This window comes from Pteropus medius, unplaced genomic scaffold (genome assembly GCF_902729225.1).
Source record: "Pteropus medius unplaced genomic scaffold, Ma_sr-lr_union100, whole genome shotgun sequence".
Classification (NCBI taxonomy): Eukaryota; Metazoa; Chordata; class Mammalia; order Chiroptera; family Pteropodidae; genus Pteropus; species Pteropus medius.
In genome coordinates this window covers 968,327-980,563 of record NW_024353790.1, presented here as the reverse complement: position 1 = coordinate 980,563, position 12,237 = coordinate 968,327, and the positions used below count along the sequence as shown (strand labels likewise).

General features: G+C 38.5%; 1 protein-coding gene across 2 annotated transcripts in view; it reads left to right on the top strand.

Annotated features, from left to right (window-relative positions):
- Positions 1-12,237, top strand: part of CCDC170 (coiled-coil domain containing 170) — a 78,084-nt gene that overhangs the window by 52,308 nt on the left and 13,539 nt on the right. For both annotated transcript variants that reach the window (XM_039851307.1, XM_039851308.1), the window contains 3 exons: positions 1,792-1,992; positions 6,594-6,767; positions 11,388-11,630. In XM_039851307.1, coding sequence (XP_039707241.1) covers positions 1,792-1,992; positions 6,594-6,767; positions 11,388-11,630 — 618 coding nt within the window. The remainder of the gene's footprint in view (positions 1-1,791; positions 1,993-6,593; positions 6,768-11,387; positions 11,631-12,237) is intronic.

Genomic DNA, 12,237 nt, shown 5'->3' with positions numbered 1-12,237 from the left:
GAATATTAAGGGCATGAAATATGAAATGAGGGTTCTCATAGCCTTTTAGTCTGCAATGAAATTCCAAATTTTTTTTTTGAGAAATAGAATTCCTGGGATGTGGCACTGAGCAGCTTGCCATCAAATATCTGATTTCAAGCACCCACAGAGGTATACAATTAATACAAATATAGGCCTGGGACCTGGAGAGCCATAGACACGCAGGATTAGAGAGTTCAGAGTTCAAGGAGCCTAACATTCCTGATTGTAGCACTTCGGCCCACTCCGTAACATTCTTAACAAATGGTCGGCCAGTCTCCACCATCCAGTGACTGGTGGAGACATGGAAAGACGCTTAACATGCGAGATAAAAACAAAAACATAAGATGGGAAATAGAATAGCATCTCAACTATATTTAAACAGAGCATAAAAGTAAATTATTAGAAAATGTTCATAGTTGTTGCTTCTGGGTAGTAGGAGCATGGGGATTATTATCATTATTACTTTTTGCTGATTTATATTTTTTCATCCTTAGTGACTCTTTTACAACGGGCAGGTATTACTTTGTAATTGTGGAGACCAAGGGAAAATTCTTCCATACATGGAAGTGGGATTCTTTTTCTCATTTATATTTGTTGGTCCTCGATTTAAGCTCTGGACACTCAGAATAAATCTTCTTATCCTTGCAAAATATTTAAGGACAGCTTCAATGTCTTCTTGCCTTTAAGCATGGTTGTTTCTAGATAGGCAAACAGAATTTTTTTTTTTTTAAACTGAGATTGAAAATCAAACTGTCAAGATATTTCAACTTCTGTGAAAATGGTACTATTATATAAATATTTACTACTTTTTTCCTTTCCTCTTCCAAAATAAACCATCGAAACAAAATTTATCACCTCCAACTTGGTGTTTTTATTGAATTCAACATTTTCTGAAAAACTGGATTTGCTAGAATCAATATGAATACGCTCAAAGTGTACCTGAGGTCTTTGGTAAACTTCTGTTCTTGGTTTAAAGGACGATTAGGACAAAGAGAGCTACTCCAGGGGAGGATGGAAGCGTTGGGCCAGTCAGGGGGTCGTGAGAGTCTTGGTGCTTTTGATGGAGAAGCAGTGGTACCCGTTACAGAAGAGGACGCGGGAGTCAGGTTCTCCTGCTGGCACGTATGTTGCCATTGGCCCTGTTTCGAGTCACCATATTAAAGGAATTTTGACCTTTCAAGTGCCATAAAATGATAACATTGCTACATAACTACGAAGCCCAAGGACAGCACCACTGAAGTTTAGTGAAGAAATAACCAATATGCAACAGAAGACTGGAAAAAAGCTTGAAAAAAAAATCTTTAAGCACTTGAATGAACCGATGATGTCTCAAGGTTACTTATCAAGATTAGCTCACTGTATAGTCCTTAATCCACTATATTTGGTGGAGGAGTTCCTCTGGAGAATGACACTTTTATAGATTTTAAAAGTATTTTCTGCCTGAACTCTTTTTCTAATTAAGCTTTGAAACTCCTAAATTAATGGCAGTCTTATGGGAAAGTCAATGTTATCCATAAATATTTATCGAGTAACTTCTTTGAGGAATTATATAAAAATTAAAAATACCAATAATATATTTTATTAGATAATGAATGCAGATTTATTTCAAGCAGAGGCAAATACATCTATCAATTACCTGTTTTTTACCTAATTTTGACAAAGAATCTGGAAGTTGGTGTTATAAATATGTCGCTTGCACTGAGCACTAGATTTTAACACTTTGTTGCATCTAAAACAAGTCTTATTTTTGTTCTGTTTCTTTGTTTCAAGATGGTCTCTCAGCTTGAAGCTCAAATATCTGAGCTTGCTGAACAGTTGGAAAATGAGTCTGGGTTTCATCAGAAAGCTCTACAGAGAGCCCAGAAAGCAGAAAACAAGTTGGAGACTCTTCAGGATCAGCTGACACACCTGGAGGGGGAGCTAGTTTCTGGAGATGTTTTGCGAGACAACTTGAATTTTGAGAAACAAAAAGTAATAACCTGAGCGCACGTCCTTGGGTGGAAACGTCTGTTGGAGTATAAAATGTTACCTGAAAATATTCTGAACTTTTTAGTACTTTGATAAATTGGTTCTGAGTCATGAGTAAGTTTCAGGGAACAATAGATGTTGTGTTGGGGTCTCTTCCTATTATTTGGAGCTTTCTTGATTCATATTAAATCTAATAATTCAATTAGATCTAATTAAACTCAACAAGTATTTACTGAACACCTATTATATGTGAGACCTGAAGGTTTGGAAGGTAAGGTATGAATAACACACAGTTCTTGATCTTAAATGGCTCATAATTCAATAGAGGACACAGACATTCAAATAATTTCCCATAATATAAGGTTATAAGTGTTATGATAGATGTATTGATGAATAAAGTGCTATAGGAGGCCAGCGAAAGTAGTGATAACTTCTGTGTAAGAGGAAGATTTTACAGGGAGAAGATGATTAAGTTCATCTCTGAAGTATAAGTGGAATTTTAGTGGAGAGAAGGAGCAGATACTGCAGGAAAAACAGCTTGAACAAAAGCTCGAAATCTTACATGTGCATCAGATATTCAGGAAACACAGAGTAGTTATTCCCGTATGGCTGGGACATGACATTTTGGTGGGGCTGTGGCAAGAGAGAAGACAGGAATGGCTTGGATAATGAAGATCGAGTGTCTTTATTCTGCAGAATATAAAGTGTCATAAGTGACTTAGCACATCACAGTATTTTGGAAAGATGACACGATGTCACTGTGGAGCTGAGATTGCACTGGTGATAACCCAGAGGGAGAGAAGGAGAGTAGACTGGGAAGAGAATTTGACCTCGGGAAGGTCATCTGTGACCTCCGAGGGGCAATTTCAATGGAGTGATGGAAAATAGAAGCCGGTTTGCATTGGGCTGAGGGGTGACTCAGATGGGAAGGAACAGAGACTTAGAAGAAGTCCGGTGACCAAAGAGCAAGGAGGCATGGAGCTGGAGCTGTGAAAAACAGGGTCAAAGATGATCGTTTTTACTGAGCAGAAAGGGCAGGCACGTGTTTGTGGGTCTCGGGAGTCCCTAGGGGGAAGAGAGCAAGAGACGAATGGGATCGAGAGCATAGGTACAGAATTTGGCATGGAAAATATTCTTAGGTTGGAAAATCCGTTCTCTGGAAAGTCATTCATGTTTGTTCTTCTGTTCTTAAAAAATTCAAAGAAGCATCGTGCCTGCTTTGAGGGTTGGATATGCAAAGAAACTTAAAAGGTGTCTGTGGAGAATCTAGTCTAGTGAATGAGATGGGCAAATCAGGACACAATTAATACAATTAATGCTCTAAGGAAAATAGGTATAAAATTTGTCAGGAACTTGAATGAAGGAATAAGTACTTCTTTCCAGTTTCTGCGTGAGAGGAAATAAGCTGTCTTCACACAAGAGGTGACATTTGTGAGGGGCTTGAAAGAATGAGTGGGAATTTGTCAGGCAGAGAGGTGGGGAAGGGACTTGAGGCAGAGGGAACAGCAGGAAGGATGAAGGAATGGAGGTGTGATAGGACTGCCCAGGGGACAAGGCGCAGGGGACTGGAACATGGTACTTAGAAAGGCCAGAAATGGCAGGTGGCTTCGGAGTCAGGTAGAGATAATTGAAGTAGGTCAGGAGAATTATGTGAGGCTTTATCCTGCAGGTAATAGGAAGCCATAGAAGGTTTCCGAGGAAAAGAAAGGTTTCTCTGAACACAGAATGGCTCTGAGGGTCTAGATCTAAAGGTAAGGGGCCCAGATAGGGATTCTCGGAATAGTTCAGATTAGAAGATAATATGGGTCTGGATCGAGTAGTGGTTTTGTGAATGAAGAGATAGATTTGAGAAATTTGGGAGGGTGCAGGGACATTTTCTGTCAGATATCTGAAAAAAGTGAGTTGGTTGAAATTTTGAGTTCGAAAGGAAATATTGCACCTAAGTATAGTAAATTGGAAGAAATCGGACCGTCTGCTGGACATCTCCACCTAGATGTTCCATGAACACCTTGCTCTGAACATATCCAAAATGAAGATCATTATTTCTCCTTAGATTTGCCCTTCTCCTGCCTCACTGACGATGGAGTCCTCTGCCTCCAGCTGCCTAAGCCAAAGCTGGAGAGTCTCCTCAATGCGTTTCTCTTTTTAATCAGTTCCTAAGCACTGTAAATTCCATCTCCTTTATATATCTCAAATATCTCCCCACCCCCATCTCTACATTTAGTAGCAGTGCTTTGATTCAGAACATTATGATAATTTTCATGGACTATTGAAACAACCTTCTAAGTGATCTTTGCATTACTGCCAAGGAGGTCTTAATAATATGCATGCCTAATCTTAGCTTTCCTCATCTTTCCACTGGCCAGGGGCTCTCTGTGGCCTTCAGGATCAGCTACAGATTCCTTTTTTGCAGGAAGATACTGTGACTTGGCCAGTTTCTCTCTCCAGTCTTCCCCTCACCTGTAATCTCTCCAACCAGGTGGCCAAGTGAGAGGCCTCCTAGGATGAGCAGGGCCCTGGTAGAGTGTGTGGTGAGTGATCGTAGAGTCCAAAGACACCCACATTCAGACTTGTAAAAAAAAGAGTTGTCTGGCCAAAGAAAAGAGGGCCCCCTTGGCATCCCATATTATACATGGCTATTCTTCCTGAGAAAATATTCTCCTTACCCTCACCTGGTAGTAACTGTCCCTCCGAGACTCAGTTCCAATATTACTTCCTCTTGAAGTCTTCCCGAAGAGACTTAGTTCTCCTTCATGCTGCACATGCCTGCGTTTGTCACAATACGTATCACCCTATTATGTTCATTTTCGCCAATCAACTCCAATATAATTATTAGTTATGTAATTATTGGTATTGGGGGAAATTTTTTTTCTGGGTTTCTTCAAAGCTTAGGAAAGAATCGATAAATATTATCTACATTATAGAAGAAACATATCAAAGACAAGAATTTGAAGTAGATTGGTGTCTCTTCCTTTCTTTATTATAATGACTCATTAATTTTAATTGCGATGGTGCCGAAATAACTCTCTGTTATGAAAGCAAGTTATGTAAACTGATTGTGTCCATGTGAATTTCCCATAGATAACTACTTGTGAGATGTGTGTTCTAGTAAGGATAGTAGGCGTGTAAAATTGAAAAGCAAAGTTTAAGTTTAAATACGGGCAATTGAGGTTTACACAAATAGAATAGAATCTATTCATGCTAAACTGTGACTCAGATGAACAAAATATACAGTAATCCTTCCAGCAACCCTAGGCATGGCTAAGATTCTTGAAATAAGCACTTCTGTGGGGTCTTGGCTTGGTGTTGTCTTAATCCCCTTTTCCCTGCTGTGGATCTTTACATGCTGAGTGGATGGGTCACACGGGAAATAGTAAAAGGGGCTTTGGTACCTTCCCATGAAAGGTACCAGCTCCATTTTACTTAAAATACAAAAAACAGCAGTTATTTCACTCTCACTCACACAGACTAGAAATGAAAAATCCCCCGGGGAGAGCCGATGTAGCATTAAGTAGTGACAAACTGATGACCGAGGCGACAGCAACCTGCAGTCAGGCAGCACAGTACAACGAGACATTTGTAATGCCCGTGACTTATAAGAACGAGATTAAATTTTATGCATGCTTTTTAGCAAAATTGGAAAATGTATACTTACAAATTTCATCTTGATTAAAATATAGACAATTCCAGCTTCAAGATGATATGCTTCAGTCAACAGGAAATTAAACTTATTTAAACCCCAGATAGACGAATTATTGCGATGAGAAAAAAATCTCAAGGATAGAACCCAAATCATGAAATGATGACAGCTCAGTGATTGATTTACTTATCCAGCAAGCACTTAGTAAGTGTTGATCTGCGTCTGTCATGGCCCCACAAATCAATCAAGTGGAGGGAGATCCCAGAACAGTTTTGTAACTTTAATCTGTTTAAAATATGAGTCTTGACTTTCCTGATGCGGCTCTATTTTAGAATTGTTCCTTTAACTCTGATACATGAAAAACTCTTAAAGACGTTTTCTAAAGCATTTTAATTAAAACAGCAACAGCAGCAGCAGCAGCAACAACAACAACAACAACAACAACAACATTTTCCAAGTTTATTTGTATGGAGAGCTTTGATTTTGCAGTGATCTGTAGAATCCCAGAAGAGTAATCTGGCAACTCATTAAGTTCTCATTTTCCACTCTTGAAGCCAGGGCCCACTTAGATGGGAATAATTGCCATAGAAGGTGTGGATGAGTGGATGCCAGGGCCTGGGTAGCTTGGAAGGGGCATGGTTGCAGCAGCATGTAGCAAAGCAGAGAGATAGAGGTATACTCAAGAGCATGTAGGTTTGTCATATGGCAGGGTTAAGAAGAGTGTATAATATTAGATCGAACGTCAAGGTTACTGACCAGGAGAATCAAGGGAATTTAGACAAAGAGCAGGACATAGAACTGGCAGGTGGTTCAGGAATTCATTATCAAATGCTGGAGTCGGGGGCGGGGCTCATACTGGGTTTGTGAGAACTACCAATAAACTTGGGAGAAAAAGAGGGATTCTGGGAGATCGCCTGTTAACTTGATTTTTGTGTCCCATTTTCACTTTTGTGCTTGGGTTTAGTATCTTAAATTTCTGGATCAGCTCTCGGAGAAAATGAAATTGGACCAGATGGCTGCTGAACTTGGCTTCGACATGCGTCTGGATGCAGTTTTAGCTCGCACAGAGCAGCTTGTCCGCCTCGAGAGCAACGCTGTCATTGAAAACAAGACCATTGCCCACAATTTACAGAGAAAGGTAGGGAGGCTTGAAACGTGCTAGTACTGAGTGGTGGAATTTCTGAGAAACCTCAGTACTGAAATATAATTTACCCTCACCGTATTTACCAGTGTGGCTAGGAAACATGCTATAAAAATATGTATTTAGAATCTCGAATTCAAGTCTGAAGGGATGGTAAGTGGATCACCTAAGATTATGCTTGACTGTGAGTAATAGAGACTGAAAGTAACAGTGGCTTAAAGGAGTAGAAGGTTTTTTTTTGTTTTTTTTCTTTTCTCACATATATTCCTAGAGGTAAGCAGCTTAGGACTAGTGTGGCAGCTCTGCTCTGTAAAGTTTTCAAGGAACCAGACTCATTTTGGCCCACTAATCTCTTATTCCTAGGGTGGTCCTAATCCTCTTTATTCAAAATGGTGCCTAGAACCATTATAACTGGGTTCCAGGGAGAAGGTTATAGAAGAAAAAGGAATGAAGAAGAGGGATACAAAAGAGCTGGGCCGAGCTATCTTTAAAGGAAGTCTTCAGAATTTGCTATATGAACTTGTATTTATACCCCATGGCCAGAATATGTTCTGGTGGCTAAATCTAGCTGCAAGGGAGGCTTGAAACTGTAGTCTTTACTCTGGCTAGCCATTTGCCTACCTAAAAAATGGACTGTTTCTCTTTTATAGAAGAGGAACAATGGGGAACATCTAGAAGTCTTTGCCTTTATAAGCTCTATTGCACGAGAAAGTAGGGAGAGGAGAAGAGCATGCTTTTCACTCACTCAAGAGTTGGAAACAGTTTAGACTAGATGAATGAATAGATGACAAAGATAAAAATATAATTATTAGTTATGTAATTATTGGTATTGGGGAAAAAAAGGAAAATGGAAAACACAGATGCGTCCTCATAATAGTTCTTAGGAGAAAATTCTATAGTAGAATTATAGCGTGCAGGCTATATAATGAGTCACATCTGGGTTCTCAGTTTGGCTCCACTAAGTTGTGTGACCTTGGGCATATCGCATACTTCTCTGTCACCATCTCCTCATATTTAAGATGGGCATGATACTGACTTCACGAGGTTGTAAATTTTTAATAAATAACATTTTGAGCTCTTGGCTCATAGAAGTTGCTGTATTCACATTTGACCTCCTCTCCATTTACTATGTCTTTGGGAATATTTTATAAAAGAAAGCAGACAACCCCTGTTACCATCGGAGACATTAAATTGAGCTACAATTCTTTTTGCTCCTCAGATAATTGAATTTTTTCTCAATATCTAACATTATTTCTTCTTAAATATTGTGTAATTATTAAAATCACTGGTGTATAGAACTTACCAGTGTAAATTTGCAATAGAGTGGAATTTGACATGAAGCAGCTCAAGGAGGGGAGTTTATTTATTTATTTATTTAATTTTTTATGTATAACTTTGGTTATCTTTCTTCTTAAAGAACATTTTCCTCATATGAGTTTTGTCACCCATTGTACTCATTCATTTAATCATTACAAAATAGTATTATAAATCTTCTGTGGGGCAGAAACAGGATTAAGAATAGACAAATTAATTGATAATTTCTTATGCTGTTTTAATCTGAGCACCAAACATATAACATGCTGAGTCTGATGTAAAGCTATATTGAGTTTATAGTGTTACAAATAGCAGAGATCATGGTTTTGGAGGTACAAGTATCCAATCAAGTCTGATTACAATTGACAAAAGAACTCAGTAATTCCATGAATCCAAACTGCATTTACTATACAGAGCTGGAATTTGATATGGGCAGCTGGAAATTCTTCTAAATTCTGACAAAAAATTTATAAATTCACTTGGTTAGCTGCAAAATTAGGGTATACAGATGTGACTACCATGGACAAGACCGTTTGAAGAAGGCAAGAATTCTATGTCCTAAATGACTGTGGCCTCAATGAGGCCAGATAGAAATAAAGAGAAGGTTAAACACACAGATTCATGCACATACACAAAGCTTTTTTTGGGGGGGGTGATGATTTTTTTTATTTTATTATATTTTTTTATTACCCCTCTTTTCTTCCCTCAGCCCCTCCTAGAATGTAGTCTTCCACACCGAGACATCTTGTTCTATTTACACAATTATATTGCTTTCCAGATAACTGAAATTCTGGTTCAGGGCCAGTTTATTTTGTCGCACCACTGCAAAATCCCTGCTCAAAGGCAGAAACTTGAGCACAGTTACTATCCCTCAAGATAAACAGAAGAGTCTTTGCCTATGGAGCATAATTTGAGAAGTACCCTGGAGTCTTACAGCCCGGGGAATAAAGGGAGTTTATTTAGAACAATATTAAAAGGGCCTTGTTAAAAATGGATCTGGGCATGGACATTGCTCTTACCTTTAGGCAAAATTCTCAGGCCCAGATTTCAGTAAGTCGTTCACATCTCTGAACACATTACAAATGCAGAGTCTGTAATTGGGAAAATGTGAAAGTCTTCAGTTCTTACATCCTGTAATTCTACATGATTCTGATACCTAACATTTGTGACAGATGAAAGAGGTCTCTGTACTTAGTATTCCACTTAGTACTTGTGACATGTGAAACCCAGGAGGATTTTTTCCCCCTCTTAGAGTCCTTACTCTTTTTCTAAAAACCACTATAATTTCCTTCATTAAGTTTAATTGTCAATGATAAGTGCTGTTTGATGACCTTACTTGCTGCTTGGTTTGTAGATGGTAAAGGCCAGGCATGTAATAAAGACACCAATGAACTAAAACTTTCTTCAAGTTCCTTTTATTTCTATTTTAAATATATAAACAAAGCTTTCTTAAAAATCTTCTTGGTATTGCTTATTTAAATATTTATCAACTTTCACATGCAAAAAAATGGAGCTGGACCACCTTCTTATACCATATACAAGAATAGACTCAAAACAGATTAAAGACGTAAGTGTAAGACCTGAAACCATAAAAATTCTAGAAGAAAACGTAGGCAGTAAACTCTCTGATATTGTACCAGTAATTTCTTTTTGGATATATCTTCATGGGCAAGGGAAACAAAAGAAAAATAAACAAATGGGAATACTACAGCAAACTAAAAAATTTTTGTACGGCAAAGGAAACCATCAATAAAAGGAAAAGACGGCTTACAGAATGGGAGAAGAGAATCACCTATGATACATCTGATAAGGAATTAATATTCAAGATATATAAAGAACTCATACAACTCAATAACAAAAACCAAAGAATCCAGTCAAAAAATGGGCAGAAGATCTGAATAGATAGTTCTCCAAAGAGGAAATACAGATGGCCAATAGACATATGAAAAGTTGCTCAAGATCACTAGTCATCAGAGAAATGCAAATTAAAACCACAATGAGATATCACCTCACACCTGTCAGAGTGGCTATCATCAATAAATCAAAGAACAGCAAGTGTTGGCAAGGGTACACTGTTGGTAGGATTGCAAATTGGTATAGCCACTATGGAAAATAGTCTGGATGTTCCTCAAAAAACTAAAAATAGATATACTTTTTGACTCAGCAATTGCACTTCTGGGTATTTATCCAAAGAAAACCAAAACATTAATTTGTAAAGATCTATGCATCCCTATGTTTATGGTAGCACTAATTACAATAGCCAAGATATGGAAGCAATCTAAATGCCCATCGACAGACGATTGCATAAAGAAATTATGGTTCGTATATACGATGGAATATTACTCAGCCATTAAAGGAAATGAAATCCTACCATTTGCAACGACATGGATGGACCTAGAGGTTATTATGCCAAGTGAAATAAATCAGACAGAGAAAGATAAGTACCACATGATCTCACTAACCTGTGGAATCTAAAGAACAAACTAATTGAAAAGAGACTCATAGATACAGAGGACAATATGGTGATGGGCAGAGGGGAGGGGTGTTGGGGGAGTGAGAGAAAGGAATGAAGAATTAAAGAAGTACAAATCAGTAGTTGGGAGATGGTCATGGGGACGGAGATGTAGTCAGCAGAAATGGTCGCAGTATAGGGAACGCAGTCAGCAGTAATGTAATGGCTGCGTGTAGAGCCATGGGTGATAGAGCAATCAGGGGGATCGTTTTGTAAACTACATAAATGTCTAACCAGTGTACTGCATACTTGAAACTAATAATAAAATAAAGTGCTTAAAAAAATATATCAACTCTTATGTTTGGTGCCACTCTGTCTGGTTCTAAGGAATTAAAATTAGTCTAGGCTTTTGGTGCTAATTTAAACCCTATCTTCTTTCAGAAAAGACCAGACAGAACCAGTATAGTTGCCATGGGGTGTTGGAGAGGATTTTTTTTCTCTCTGCCTTATCATTTTTTTGCTCTTGTTAAGCTCATTTTAGTCATTTAAAAAGCAATTTAAAAAATTTTAATGATGCACATAGTGTTGGAGGACATTGGTGTTGAAAGCCTACTTCTCAGTGCATTTTCTGTGGCTCTTTTGTCTCAGACTTTGCAGCTACAAAATTAATTCTTGGAAAAATAGGAATTAAAAATGCAATCAGAAAAAGGAATCCAGTAATCTTTTTTTGATGGTTTAGACATTAGTCTTATTGATGTGTGGATAAGGATCAACATTATCTGAGTAATTCATGTATATTTACTGACCATTCAATTATTATTAAAAAAATATCTCTGTTTGTATCAAACCAGCTAAAGACACAGAAAGAAAGACTGGAGAGCAAAGAACTGCACATGAACCTCCTCCGGCAGAAAATAGCCCAGCTGGAGGAAGAGAGGCAGGCTCGCACGGCCTTGGCCGTGGAGAGGGATGAGGCCAACCTCACCATACGGAAGTTACAGAAGAAGGCGGAGAGGCTGCAGAAGGAGCTGAGCGAGAGTCGAGAATCAAACACTGAGCTCAAAGCCAAACTGGCTGACACCAATGAGCTTAAGGCAAGTGCTCAGCTTCATTTCCTTGTTGCTTTATGCTAGTTAACCATAAAAGTTTATGCAAAAAAGTGACAGCCTTATCATGGAGATGCCAGGGAGAAAAAAAGATGAAAACGTCCTCTGATTTTCTAGAGTTGGGGGGAAATGCAAAAATTGCTTTAAATCAATGTACGAGATCAATTTACTGTCTCTTCAGTATTTGAAATGAAGCAGTATGGAAAGTCAGTCAAAAAAGGGTGATGCTAAGTACAGAACACAAAAGCACTTCTTCAAAGTGCAGGGGACTGTGATGTTTGGGATCATGCTGGGACTTATCACGTAGGAATTTGCTTAGGAAGAAATGAGACATGAGCACAATGTCCACTGAGAGGCAGGCACCAGTGTTTCGTGTCATTCCCTGCTACCGGCTGTGTGTCAGACCACACAGTGAAGAGGGAAGAGAGACTGGGGCCACGTGCTTCCTGGATCTGAGGCATCCAATTTCCAGTGAGAAGATAGGAATTAAATACAGAGAAGGAAGGAATTGAAACTCAAAAGAACTTAGTCGGAGTATTTAAGTGTCTTGTACATGTGCCACTTGCAATACTATGTAACTTCACAGGCACATATT